Source organism: Bacillus rossius, chromosome 2 (genome assembly GCF_032445375.1).
Source record: "Bacillus rossius redtenbacheri isolate Brsri chromosome 2, Brsri_v3, whole genome shotgun sequence".
Taxonomy (NCBI): Eukaryota; Metazoa; Arthropoda; class Insecta; order Phasmatodea; family Bacillidae; genus Bacillus; species Bacillus rossius.
In genome coordinates this window covers 115,374,698-115,390,246 of record NC_086331.1, presented here as the reverse complement: position 1 = coordinate 115,390,246, position 15,549 = coordinate 115,374,698, and the positions used below count along the sequence as shown (strand labels likewise).

The following is a 15,549-nucleotide window of genomic DNA, read 5'->3' as shown; positions in this document are numbered from 1 at the left end:
GCTGGCTGACTAACGATTCAGCTGGTCGCCCGCCTCTCTCTCTCTCTCTCTCTCGCTCGCTCTCTCTCTCTCTCTCTCTCTCTCGCGTGCTCTCTCTCTCTCTCTCTCACGTGCTCTCTCTCTCTCGCGCGCTCTCTCTCTCTCTCTCTCTCGCGCTCTCTCTCGCGCGCTCTCTCTCGCGCGCTCTCTCTCGCTCGCTCTCTCTCTCTCTCTCTCTCTCTCTCTCGCGTGCTCTCTCTCTCTCTCTCTCACGTGCTCTCTCTCTCTCTCTCTCTCTCTCTCTCTCGCGCGCTCTCTCTCGCGCGCTCTCTCGCGCGCTCTCTCTCGTGCTCTCTCTCGCGAGCTCTCTCTCTCTCGCGCGCGCTCTCTCTCTCTCTCGCGCGGCCGATGCTCACTGCTCAATAGTCACAAAGTAGTGTTCGAGGCCGGTGGAGCTGCTTGCTGTGCGCGAGAAGGATTATAAGCTGACTTTAATTACACACATTGTAGTTGCGTGGCATTTGCAGAAAGTGGTTGTGAATTGTTTCTATTTAATTCATGTCATTATTTTACCAAAATGGATACCAGTGGAAGTGTAGGTCAATCAGCAGTGACAATGAACCTTCAAGCAGCTACCCAAACACAATTTAGTTAATAAGCACTTTATTTCCAAGATTAATATGCACTCTATTTTTTAGTTTAATGATCACTTTCAGTGGTTGAAAAATACATTATATAATCACTACTGTCATGAAATGGATTTGGAACAAATCTTATTCAAAAATATAAATACTGGCTATTTTATCATGTTTATTGTGTAGGAAACAATTATTTGTTAGTTTTGTAACAAATATATATGTATATGAAATGGTCTACAACCATGAAAATCATAGAAAACCCTGGGTGCTATTTTGCTAAGGATGTTTTAAAGTTACATTCAAACTACCACCATGTTCACACAGTAGTAGCTTACTCGGTACATTTATCTATGACACTAACTATAGATGTTGCAAAATAAACGTTAACGTAAATAAAAGTGCCAGATTCAAGTGTATATTTGCGTAAATGTTTTTGTAATGTTGTTGAATGGATACGTAGTCATTGCAAATAACTAAAATTAATAAATAACTCAAGTTTAAAGTGTAAATATGAGCTAATTTTATTACTTTTTCCATTTTTTTTCAGGTATCATAAAATTTCATTAATTTTGTAATGTTGTTGAATGGATACGTAGTCATTGCAAATAACTAAAATTAATAAATAACTCAAGTTTAAAGTGTAAATATGAGCTAATTTTATTACTTTTTCCATTTTTTTTCAGGTATCATAAAATTTAATTAATTCTTATTATGTGGTATTTTGTAGGGTTGTGAAAATGACCTGCCTGTCTCAGTTAATAATCACTAGATTTGGTCCTACACAATAAAAATGTCACAATTTTTTTTTCTCTGTAAAAGTATAAATAATTTCTAAAATTTGTAACTTCAAATTATTTCCAATTCCATCCCATTTCCCACAGGAAATTTTTTCCCAACCCAAAATTTTCCCATCCTACTCAGATCTAGTAAAATATCCTTAAAATATACATTTTTTATTTTGTATGCATATTTAACTAGTTCATCTGACAAATTAATTTTAGATTTGCACAACATTCTATAAGGTAAGAGATCTTTAAGTTCATCACCTTAATTCCTTGAAAGTATTGGATTGTATGGTAAACTTTTTTCACTTTAAGAACAGAGATATTCCAGTTTGAATTGTTGAGCAAATAAGCGATAGTAAAGACATTTAAACAGATACTACATACATCACTTTCAATTCTTTGTGAAAAATAGATACATGTTCTAGAAAGACAAAATGCTATTTTAGATCATTGTCAGTATGAAACTAGCTTACATTGCACAATGTACAAAAATGTACATATTGTAATTAATGAACTTGCATTATCAGTATGAATCATTAATAAGTGATTTTTTATCACACAGTTATGTAACTTTGCAATAAACTTCTGTGACTGTAGATTAAATACATTCCGCTTTTTTTTATAGGAACAGCAACGTAGGCTCGAAGCTGCTAGATTGTATAGAGACCAACTAATTTTTGAGTTGATTAACAAGCAAAATCGTACGCCCAAGGAAGAGGAGCAGCTTCAAGCCTTGAAACTGGAGAGAGATTTCCAGCGTCGTGCAGAGGAGGATGCTGCAGCGGGGTGTGATGATGAGGAAGAAGGAGATGACCAAGTATGGGTAGTTTGATTGTTTTATGAAACAAATTAAACTTAAAAAACTAAAATTATGCACCCATTACTATTGTTCCAAGTGGGGAGAACAGGTCCAGAAAGGATTGCCCAATTAATTAGTTTTAGTTTTCTTTATTAGCTGATTGTTACACTATCAATTAAATTAAATTATAACAATCTAAACGGTCTGTCCAAAAATTAATCTTGCTTACCTAAGTTCATCATTCACTGTCTCTACTGGAGCTTGACTCGGCAGTAGTGCTCTCTACTGTTTGTCTCTTACCATGCATCTTGGTCCCAACACACTGCTTCACACTATTCATTCGTCTGCACCGCAACCCTGTCTCCGATGCACGAAGCTTCCCATTCAAAGCCCGCTCGTCTCCTGCTTATCACTCGCCAAGGGAACACTCGCCCACTTCACTTCACTACCCGAGGATTTACCAGTATCACCTCGAGCCTCGTACACACACATGCACGCATGCACGCACACACACAAACCCCCCACCAGAGTGAGAGAGAGGGTGAGCTTGCAGGTCGGTGTCCGTCTTTTATCTGCTTTCTAAATCCCACCTTGTCTCTTAGCCTTTGCAAGTGTCGTGTCATCATCATAGTTTACTAAACACTCAAAGCTGCAAGAAAAGTGGCATCAGTTGTGCCACTTCATGCAACAGGTCTCTGGGAGCCTTATGGATTCCCGAGACGGAGCAGTGGGGTCCCCCGGACTCTTTGGCAAGTATCTCACTTTGTCGTGCTATTTTTCATTTTTCTGTTACCAATTAGTGTACTTTTACCAAATCTTACCTCCGATACCAATACCGGGTATCGGAACAGCCTTAGTTTCTTGCGTTTGTAGACTGTAAAAGGCCATGATTTTTATGTAGATTTCAAAGAAATATTACCTGTTATATTGTTAAAATTGTTACAATTTTGCGACTTCTGGAAAATTTTGGTTTGACTTCTTGTTTCATAGTCCAGAGACCTCAAAAACAAAGTTACTCAAAGTTTAATGCATATTTATGTACCGGTTTAATCTGAATAGAGGCTGACCCCCAATTTTTCTATGCCTCTGCACCGAAAAATAATAAATCTATTTTTCTTCTAGGCTACATCAGAATCACTTTCTCCAAATTGTTTTAATAAATCGGCTCGTTTTTCTACATCTTTTGCTACCACACATCATTCTCTCATAACCTATATTGGCATGCTGCTGTACAGTTTTTGTCTTTTTGCAGTATGTTCAACTCTGAGGTTACAATCACTTTCAGAACAGTTTTTTTCTTGTTTCGAAATGTATGATGCAGGTATGCCACATTTTTTGACACAATCACAAATAACAGGTAGATAACTGTATATTTAATTAAAAAAAACTACAGTTGTACTTCATTAATATGAATCTGTGCAGTACAAAATTCCAGCTTTTTCGAAGTACTTTTACAGTTCCAGAAAATGAAGTATGCTTTGGTATGTTATTCAGTACTTTTAATATGAAATTTGGTTAGTATGAAATACAAAGTGGTTTTGATCCCTCAATTTGCTGCTGTTTATGTGTATAAGTAAATAGTTAATATGAATTTGACTACTGAAGTTCAAAATAGATAATCATGTTTTCATAACCATCAAGTAAACAAAAGTTTCTCCGAAGATGCATGTATGTATCCTACAGTGCAAAATGGTTGAAAAACAAGACGAAAAGTGTAACTCTAGTGGAGATGTTAGTAACTAAACTAAACAAGACATAATTTTGTAAACTGAAACTAAAATGAAGGTACTCTATACGGTATTTATTATTTGGAAGTGCAAATATGGAGAAGTTTAGATAATGTATGATAATTAATTTGGGAATTTTCTTTTGTTTGCACATATGCCATAACCTGAATTTTGAGTATGTATTGAGTTATAAAATGACTGCAAAACTTAAACGTAAAGATATTACATTGCAAGTTAAAACAAATGATCCAAAAAGTTGACAATGGAGAAAAAAAAATTGTAATAGCTAGAAATTTAACATCTCGCAGTTGTCCTTATCAAAAATATAAAAAAAAATCACGAAATAATTTAATTTTTTGCAAGTTCTTGTGGGTATATAAAAAGAATACATATAAAGAATATGTATAAAAAGAATATATATAAAAAGAATGCAAGGTCCAAACAAAACATGAAGAAATACGTGCGGCATATTTTCCAATTTCTGGACCTATGATGCAGAAGAAGGCAGATAACTTAGCATTGAGGTTAGGGATTTCGCAATTTAATTCAACAGTGGTTGGCTTCAACGGCATATGTAATACAGTGTATATTATAATCTTTATGGTTGTAATAATAAGAATTAGAAAGTAATCAATTTATTTATGTCATAATGTTTTCCCAATAGTTTGGTTAATACAAACCTTGTTATTACAAAGCAAAAACAAGCACACCACCATGAGAAATAAATATTTATAGCATGTGTTCCCTTAGCTTTTTATTTTTTTCAGAGTTGTAGACAGTTAGAAGTAATGGATAGAGCTACCTGTTTGTCGCGACGTGCGAAATTGCGAAATTTTCGCCATAATCTAGGAATTTGCGCAAAATTTACCGCGATGGCGATAAAACGCGAAAAAAATCACAAAATTAACGTATTCCTCTCGTTGTGTTTACTTTTATTCGATTGAGCACTATAAGTCGATCAGACTGTGTTAATGTGAGATATATCGATTATATCGATATTTCGTCGACTAGCTCGTTGCTGTCCACAAAAAACTACCATTTCCAAACAACAGAATAACGAAAACTGCTTACGCTCGATAAATTTCGATATCATGTTCGCGCTAAAGAATCGGCGGGTTTTTGTTTACGTGACAATTACGAGACCTCTGTCTGACCGGGTTAGGTTCAGGTTCATGTTGTTAAGTTAGGTAAGGTGCAAAGAGAAAGTTCGAAGTTGTGAGAACTTAAATGCGAGCAATGTGAAGTTGAAACACGTTCTCCAACTCCAACAGTTGCCTACTGGACGTGCGAGAAGAATTCGTCGATTATATTTATTCGGTTAGTAGTATTTAGTCGAATGTCGGGAGTCTTGCGGTGTTGTTATTCTGTGATTATTTAGTCTCGTCGTAGATCTGCTTGTTTACTGTTTGCCTTGTCGACTGCGTGTAGTCTACGAAGGTTTAATGTAACTTTACAAAATAAAAGGTTTAGAATGGTGGTTACAATTTACGACCGCGAGAAAGAATTCTCGCACGAAGTATTGTAATGTGCGCATCGAGTGGGCCAGGAAGGATACGTGTTTGAAACACATTAATGGCAGCGCTTCCCACAAAAAGAATAAAACGTTCGCACAAGCTGCAAAACAATCTGAAGCAGCAAATACGTCAGGTGTCAAACGTCAGATTTCACTCACCGACGTAATTTCCCGCACGAAAAAGGCTAAATAAAAACAAGAATTTCTTATGTCAACAGTTTGTGCTTTCATGGAAGCCAATATTCCTTTAAAGAAACTTGATCATCCTAAATTAAGGGATTGGATGAACAAGTGCATTGAAGGTAGGCCTACTTTTAAAAACATCCTTTGATTTACAAACTTCGTGATTTTTTTATTATTGTTTTCACAGAAACTTGAAACTACACTGAAATTTGTAAAAAAAAATTAAATTCCAGTCAATGAGCATAACATTTCAATACACAAGAACTGAAATGCTTTCTGTACCTAAATAAAACTGAATAAAACCTAAATTCTCATAATATTTTTAACATTTCTAGTTTTAAATTCCTGAAATTCTATCCAAATGTAGGAAATGCCCTAGGCCTAATTATATAACATTCCTGACGTTCCTTACTTTTCCCAGGTGCTGGTGATTTAAGTAAAAATTTTAAAGATCACAAATTACCTGAGTTTTTAAAAAGAAATAAAAAAGCATTAAAAAGAAAAAAAATTAAAAAGCGATGAAAATTTTACCGAAATTAGTTTTAAAAATGACGAAAAATACACCGAAATCAGTTTTAAAAATGACGAAAAATACACCGAAATCAACAAAAACAATTGACGAAATCTGCCATTTATTTTCACCGCAAACAGGTGGCTCTAGTAATGGAGTACACCCTGATTCAGTCACCATATTTTTCTCTCTAGATTGATTACCAAATTTTCTGTTTACTTTTTTCTCCTGTTTGTTGACAGAGAAAAAAATATGTGTGTATGGAAATTTATTTTACTGCAATATAGTAATAGAAGAGATCAAGAGAGACAGTAAATTAATGTAAGAAACTATTTTAACATTATTTTATGGACTATCAATAGTATTTTCACGATTTTGCTCTTAGTTATGTAAAGTCTACTTTGATTTTTCTTGGTGTGCGAAACCAGGTCAATGTATGTTTTCATGAGCGGTTTTTATGAATAAAAATGTTATCACTTCAGACCTCTCGGGCTAGCTCAAAATTCGGCCTGAAGTCGACATTCATAAACACTTGCATGAATAAATTGGGTGCTGAAAAATTACGATAGTTCCAAAGAAATTGTTACTTTTGTCGATTGGTTACTGAAATAATGTCTCTCCGGCACAAGCTGATACTAATGTATTTTTATTCATACTCCTAGAAATTTCACAGTCAATGTGGAAGCCATCTTGAGACCACCTAAACAAATGGAGGTAGAGGTTTTTTAAAATACTGAAAAATCTTTTTAACTTATGTAATATATAAAATAATTTTGCTTCTGTTTACAGACATTTTACCTCTTATGATTAAAACCAAAAACTTGTCTTTTGAACAGTTTTGATATCACCAACCATTATCCTGGTGATTATCTGCTTTATTTATACAATTAAAATTGACACCAAAACAATCTGATTGCAAGCTGGATTAAAGAAGTGAATCAAATCTACTTAGAAAATTTGTGTTCTTTCTCATTTCACTTTAGATCCTGAAGGTGCGTAAATGTTATCAAGTAATACATAATAAATACGCCCTGCCATCACTCAATCTGATGGAAGGCAATGGAAGTCTTTAATTTCCAGTGCGAGTGATTATCGCTATTTCCCATTCCCGATACCAACACTTTTCTTTGTACGTTGAAGATTTGGAAGCCCAAAAAATCTTCTCTCACCAATTCTTGTAGAAAGCAACATTGACTGCCTGTGACCTTGAAAAGCTTTTTTTATCATTGATATACATACATGCAGTAGCTGATATTGCACAAATATTTAACATTTCTATGGTTATTACTGTAATCATCAATAAAAAACCTCTAACAAGTCACACAGTTTCAAGGAAAGGTGGTGTGTGAATTTATACATATTTATCGTGTTTATAGTTCTTTTGTTATTATGTGTGGTCTGGTGTTTGTGAACCACACTTTTTTTTCAATAACAGCTTTTGCTAATGCAACGATTCTTGTTGGACAGTTAGCTGGGGGTTTTCACATTGAGAGGGTACCATTGTTTTTCTTACTGAGATTCTACTCTTAGTTCTGGTGTTCATTTCTTCTCCCGTGGCATGTTTGAACTCTTGTTGAAGTCATCTGCTTATAGTAGTCTAGTATATAGTATCTAGTTGATTTTACATAATCAATTTTCATAGCACCATTTTTGTTCTGGTACCTCATTTAAGTGGAGAATTTTTCTGTCACTGCTCCCACTATAACCTTATGTGCATGTATCAAAAGCATGTTATAGTTGACAGGTCGCTGCTAACTGGTTCCACAATCTCCATTTGTACTGGTATTTTCCAGTTGCATGTGTATAATGGCGGTATTTCTCTTTCCTAGAGGTCAGAGCAGTTTCATTAGTCTTATAACTTGTGCGATTGTCAGCTGTCTTTAGTGTGCATATTTTTTTTATTTTCTTGAGGCTAGGAAAAGCAATATGCTAGTTCGTAGTATGCTGACAATCATAAAAACTAATGTTGAAGGTTTACGTGTGTATTTATCGCACTGAGACATTAATCAATTTAAGAGGCTAAATGACATGACTGCCTATAAAAATTTTGTTATTCTTGTTTCATGTTCAATTAAAAAATTTTGAAAGCCTGCTTCAAATAAGGTTTTAGCCTGTTAATGTAGCTTAGCACAGCATTATAAAATTTTAATATTTTTTCAGCCTAGTGATCTTTATCCATCATTGATCATTTGAAATTATGTTGTTACAAACATAATTATGTCACTGTTGTGTAATATGTACATAACATATATTTAAATCGACATAAACCTGCTTGAGTAACCACCAGATTAAACTTTATACTTTTAACTGATAATAGATGGAATTTTATTTCCCTGATTTATTGTCAACCTTACTGGGAGCAAACCAGATACTGTTCAAGTTAAATTACCTGCATTCATATGTAAAGCTGTTTTTCAATGAGAGAAAACCAAAATTTTTCAGATTATTGCTATTATTCCTTGTTTTCTATCACAAGGAAAATGTCAGTAATTATGTTTTGATTGCAGGAACAAGTGGAAACATCTGCGTCACTGACACAACCACTTCAACCAGCTGAACATCATGTACATGGTGATACTTATCCTGCTACTGGTACAGGCGCTTATTCAGCACTGCAGCCAGGGCGACCCACTCATGTCGAAGGAGCTGTCGATGATGCTGAACACAAACGAACCAAAGATGATCATGAAATTGACAGCAGAAGGGTATGGATGTGGCAATTACTGAGAAATTGAGTTTTCTTGAGTAGAAATGGAAATATCATTTGGGTTGAAAAAAATGTATAGTATTAGAGTTGAAGAAAAGTCCTAGTAAAACACTGACAAAGCTCATTCAATAAAATGATAGTAAAACCCATTTTTTATGACCCAGTTTATTACGATCACCTCTATTACGACCCCTTTTCAAGGAATCGTGAATAAATTTGCGTTAAAAAGTCAAAGGTTTGATAGAATCTGCTAAAAGTTTGTTTGAAGTATGATGTGCTGTGTTTCTTTTGGCAAGCACTGAACTACACGTGGCACACATGATAATTTTCCAAATTTCTTCTCGCATTATATTTATAAACCAAAGTTTTGAAGGATAGTTTGGTAAAAAGGTATTTTTAACTACTAAAAGGTTTCGTGACTCTATGGGTAGTTCTTTTCGTGGTGGAAATATATGGACTTTTAACCACAATGTTAATAATTTAACTATACTGTAAATGAGGTGATACAAGAAGTATTTATTAGAATGGTTCATTGTGTGTTTAACATTGCCTTACCTTCATAGCAATCATTGTTGTTTTGCTACTAACCCTGCTACCTTAAACCTCCGTGGTTTAACAATATCCTGGGTTTGAGTTTCAGATGAAGCACAGATGTGTACCATTTTAGGCATTTACATTAGTGTGTAGCTTATCCATATCCTTCCCTATCCCTTTATTTTTGCAAGATATACAGGCAGAAATGGGCACAGTTAAATATTTCAGCACTTGTATTTAAAATTAATGTTTTGTGTTGATTGAAAGATGTTTTCTCAAAACTCTGTGTTGAATTTCTTACATAAATAAGTCTGATTTTAAAAATGTTGTAGTTCAAGAGATTTTGTTTGTAGTGTTTAGACAGTTATATTAAAATTTTCTATTTTTTTCCTTTTATTTTTTCCAGGATGATGGTCTGAAACAGCAACAGAAAATGTCTTCAATTCCAGTTCAGGGAAATCGTCAACCCACCAACATTTCCCAGAATTACTCCCCTAACCATCACTCCATTATGACAGGCAAGCCTGCTGTGTGTGCTACCAGTAGTAATTTGCATACAAGTGTTCCAGCAGCTCATTACTCATCACCATCTGTGCCTAGGGCAGAAATGGGTCCGTTGCGACTTGATAACTTGATCACAAATGAGTCCAGTCCTGTTGGGAACAATACAAATCACCAGCGTGGTAGCTATCAACATAATTACAATGGGTATTTGACAGTACAATCAAGTACAGGCTTTCAGAATAACAGCCCTTACTACCAAGAAGCTGGAACTGGCAGTAATTACTATGCTTCACCTGGTGGTAGCCACACCAACAATCAAGCAAATCCACAGTCTGGAAGTCAGAGACTTGATTCACTTCTGTTAAGTGATATAAGTGATCTGCCACCCCAGCCACCGGAGCGTGGATCTTCATTCTCAGTCATGTATCAGTCTCGAGGAATGTCAAGTAATGCAACTTTGCCAGGACCCAACAGGATACCTGAACCAGTTGCAGACAATTCCTCCTACATTGCTGAAACTACAAGTGGTATCAAAAAAGTTTCATTTCATGAGTCATATACAAGTCAACCACAGTCTCCTGTTATGCAGTCTTCTTCATTTGATCAAACAATTGAGGATCCAAACGTAAGTTGAATTTTGTTTAGTGTCTAGCACGTTCCATCCATGTAGACCCTGCCTCAAGCGGGAAACTACTTGTTGGTGTTTATTTCCTAGTATTATTCAAATATAATTACAAAATATTTTTTCATAATTTCATGTAAATACTCTGGTTTTGACAGTTATACACATTCAAGTGAATATGTGGGTAACTGGTACACACAGATACATATAGTTTAAATTAATGGTTCAAGACAATTTACATGCCAAATAAGACTGATAAAGTTGTGACATTTATTTAAGCAATCATATGTTTTATAAAACACTTCATTTTATACTTTAACTAAGTGTGATCATAAATATTTCCCTATTTTGAATCTTTTTAATCCAGTTGTTTTGATGCATTTGATTTTTAAGTGTTAATTTTCACTAACTTTTATGGTCCTCTACCAAAATTTTAAGATTGTATGGTTTTATTGGTTTAACAACGTATAAAATATTTTATATAAATCAAAAATTTTGTGAGAAATTTCTATCTTTGTTTTATTGTTGTCAGAAATATTAATTTATTACGTGAAAAACTGAATTTTCCAATAATTAAGTGTTGCTACAAACAATACCAATTTGCAATTACTAAGAAAAATTATCTGGGAATACTGGGAAAATTCAGGAAACAAGAGCTTCACATTCATGTGTATTTGTAAAGTGTTAATTTTAATGTATGGTAAGTAGGCGTGTGCAAATATCAGTTTTTTTATTTCAAATAGGAATACCAAATTATTGTCGAATACAAATATTTAATTTGAATAATAAGAATAGAAAGAACTGGAATTCTACTAAAAAAAATTTTTCGCATCACTAAAAAGTGTAGGGAATGGAAATGGTAAATAAGTAGAGTAGCTGCTCCTGGGAAATTAAACAAATAATAACTGAATGAAAAATTGTTTGGGTTAAATCCACTAAAATAGTGATATGCAAATCTTTAGTTAAAATATATACGTTCTCAAAAAAATTAATTTTTATGAATCAAATCTGACTAACCTTTCACTTCACTTATTGTTCGCCTATTTCCAAGAATCTGCCAATCCACATATTGAGCCAGAACATTTTTCGCAAATTGAAAAACACCGCAAAATACAATCCATTTCACAAAAAACGTGACATTTTTTTTTAATGCTGTATTCGCAAAATAATGACAAAATAAGCTCATATTAACATTTTAAACCCGAGTTATTCTTCCCCCATTTTTGTTGTTAACGGCAGCCAGGTACTCTGTATTTTGGTTTAGAATATTATGAACGCAGTTTTGCCATTTACCTCTGGAATCCTGATTCATTATTTACGTTCATTCCATTTTTTTGAGCCCCATTGTGTGTTTTGACATAGATAAATACAGCTGGTAGGCTACTACTGTGTTGCATGGAGGTAGATTGATCATGACTATCGATGGCTGTTGAAAATAAGTGTTTTAATGGCCATCACAAAGGAGTGTCTGTATTTTTTGTTGCAGTCCATGGTTATAGGCTTTTTTTCACTAAGGGTTAGACTCCTCTTTATCTTTACTAAGGGTATGAGTGACAAAACTATAATAGTGCATTTTGAATTTTAAAATTACAAAAAAAAATTTTTTAACTGTCCACGTAATTTTTTACTTTACTGTTTTGCATGACAGTAGTGAAATAACTTTGAATGATTATGCACTTAAAATACAGAGTATAGTTCATGTTTTACATCATGTGATCCTGTTAAAACATCTAAAGTGGGTATTTTATCGATAAATTGATTTAATGGTTGATATATGACATGCTCTGTCAAATATTTGTACACAATAGAATATTCATTATTTTGAACTGTTAGTATTCAAAATTGTATCAAATATGAATAATAAACTATTCATATTTGAAAATTTGAATATTCACACAGGCCTAGTGATAAGCTTTCATTAGATAGATTGCAAAGTATTAAAAGATATGTGTGTGAATTATTTCTTCTAACTGTTGTTGCATATGGCTTTCAGACCTTCATCAATGAAACTCAAAATATTCTTGCATCAAGGAGCCCTGATGGGTCAGGCTTTGGAAACACTCCTGGAGTTATTGGAGCTCAGGAAGTTTACAAGTATGTATATCATGCTCAATTTTGGTATGCAGTGAATGAAACCTTATTATAAGTAACTCATTTTAAAGGGTTTCTGCTTTTCTCACTTTAAGTGGTATATATTTTCAGATCCCTACTTTCACTTTTCAGCACTAAAACTTTTTTTTTATATGACGTCTAATAAATCGATGAACGCCGGCTGCACGCACGAAAAAGTGTCCTGTAATGCACATTGTCCATTACGCTGTGTCCCGTTATGCTCATTGTACGCTTGCGCCGCATCTATCTCTCTTCCACTCGATTGGAACAACCATCGATTTGATTCTTTTTCGAGGCACATTAAACTTGAAACACTCCCATTCGTTTCCTACTTTTCTTATCATCGTCCTATCCTTAACAGAATAACACAGATTGAAAGAAGTTATGGTTCAAATAATCTCTTCGTTAAAGTAATAAACATATTTGAATTAATGAGTGCAAATAAAAGTAAATTTATCAATTAAATTGTAGATTTCATTTTACTCCTTCTATGTATCCATACAAAATAGTGATAATTCAATAAAAATGATTCAATTTTATTCATAAAAGTATGCAATCATTTCATCAATGTTTTGTTATAACGTTATCACGTTAAACTATCGTCCGTAAACCAACTTTACAGACAACCAATTTTTTTTTTTTTTAAGTGCGCTGAAATGAGATTTCATTGCAAGCATTATGTAATGCAATCTGTTATGAATTATTTTTATCTTGTGTGTAAAAAAATTGTTTTTATTTTAATGATGAGTAAAATTAATCAATTTTTTTTCTCTCTTTATAAATCATATTTTGAGTTGGTACCTCATGTCGAAATACAATTTCCATCAAGGGGTCTGCCCATGGATTTAGATCTCCTGGGGGGTGGGAGGGAGGGGGACTATTTGAGGGGGCTCATTTGTACTGCAAAATCTTTACTGTGAAATGGGAATGATAGACGTAATCACTTTCAATCAAAAACTGCGTTGTGCATTGTGAAGAGCCTGACTCATGCTGGTTGCACAGCACATTGAAAATGCTTAAAGAGATACGAGTTATATTCAATGGCAGAGGTAAGGAATACCACAGAACCGGGATGTTGTGGAATAATTTTGTCTGACTTTATGTTTAACCATTTTATATTACAATTAATTACAGTATAACTTACATTGAAGATCCCAATTAACATATTATAATTAACACGTACAGTAAGGGGGCCCCATACTAACAAATTATTAAATAACTAATATGCATATATATAAAATATCTTTCGAAGTCAAGTAGTCAAGAATATCACAGTTTTATGTAAGTTATTGAACAAGATTATTTTTCTTGTCTCTCATTCTAATTTACAGAGTCATGCTTGGCCCATCAGGATGTACTCACTCCACCAAGATTTGATCATGGAACCATTTTAGAAATATGAGCCGTTTTTCCTACAAATAGTTTAAAGGTTTATGTTACTCAAGTTAATCAGCATTAAAACACAATGTAGATCAAACAGTGTTTTTAAGGCCTGACTTGTGGAACTGCGATTCACAAGTTGTATAGTAGAACTTGATAGTGCTGCGCCAAATTGTTAAAAACTGACTTGATTTTTAATGTAATGTTACCTGCCGATTTGCAGCTAGTGCCATGCTTTTCCCATAGCATTTATGAATTCTCCCCTAAGTCGCAGACGTGTTGGTGGTTAATCGTTACAGCTGACAGATGCTTAATCGACATGATGCACAGCAAGATGCTCATGATAGTAGAACACCACCTTGTTTTGATGCACAATCATAGATGTCATCATTGATTGCCGGCCACTCTAGTGCCTAGCTTTGGAGCACATGTGCTCGCCTTTTAGCTCAATAGTTATTAGACTCATGATGCGCTTGTTGCTTCGTATATGATTGACTGGAGAGAGACACCTTGCTTAGTTCACTCGCTAAGAGACGTCATTGTTTCTACTCTTGTATTGCCAGCGCTTTTTACCCCTCATGTTGCACTTAGAGGCACTAAAAGTCCACCACCACTGAGTTCACACAGTCGAGGATGTTGTGATACTTCAAGTAGTTTACTGGTAGTTCTCCATTTTAATGAGTGGTTAGGTTAGGTACATTAAAAGTAGTGTCAAATTGTGAGAACATTTGGTAAGGTTCCTCATCTAGAGATAGCTTACAGTTAAATTACTGCGTGTTATCTTAAGGTAAGATATTTGTTCACTGCAAAATAAACTTCTTCCCACACTCTGAACACGCTTCTTCTCACACGGAGGCCACAGGGAAAAATTGGGTGAATCTTAAGCTTCCCTGCATTGTTCACACTCATGTTTTTTGTTGTTGTTATCCTTAAAGGAACAAGTTCCAAACCATGTGGATAGTTGAATATTATAAATATATTAAAGACGGACGGGTCTCCAAATTTTTGAGGGTTGAGTTGAGCCGAGCCAAGTTCAGTAATAAAACTTTCGAGCCAAGTTGAGTTGACTTAACAATTAATAATTTTTTAATTGAGTCGAGTCCTTAAAAATTGAGCCAAGCTCGAGTAATTGCAGAAATTTTAGAAAATAATTTTATGTCCCTGGTGTTTATCTTAGTGTATTATTAGCATCATGTTAAAATTCATATATGTCTTGAATGGGTAACAGTCAAATTTTTAAAAATTTTAAAGTTGATCAGTCTAGGATAACTTTGAACCTCAGATTATCAGAATCAGGTATTCAAGACTATGTACTTTCAAAATTAATTTAATTTTCTATTTCTGCGTGTTTAATTTTACATACAGAGATTCTGGTGACAAATACCATATGAACATGTAATCTGTGTTGGATATACATATTAGTGTTATTTCAAGTAAAGAACATTTTTTGAGTAGCAAACATTTTATGATCATACATGCATGCACGTTGTGCAAATGAATGCAGCATATGTTGTACGTGCGCAACAACTGTTATTTTATATTGATATTTGAAAAC

At 34.2% G+C, this 15,549-nt stretch overlaps 1 protein-coding gene across 5 annotated transcripts in view; it reads left to right on the top strand.

Moving 5' to 3' along the window:
* Positions 1-15,549, top strand: part of LOC134529650 (afadin) — a 178,899-nt gene that overhangs the window by 146,319 nt on the left and 17,031 nt on the right. For all 5 annotated transcript variants that reach the window (XM_063363968.1, XM_063363971.1, XM_063363970.1 and 2 more), the window contains exons 29-32: positions 2,028-2,219; positions 8,643-8,840; positions 9,783-10,505; positions 12,496-12,596. In XM_063363968.1, coding sequence (XP_063220038.1) covers positions 2,028-2,219; positions 8,643-8,840; positions 9,783-10,505; positions 12,496-12,596 — 1,214 coding nt within the window. The remainder of the gene's footprint in view (positions 1-2,027; positions 2,220-8,642; positions 8,841-9,782; positions 10,506-12,495; positions 12,597-15,549) is intronic.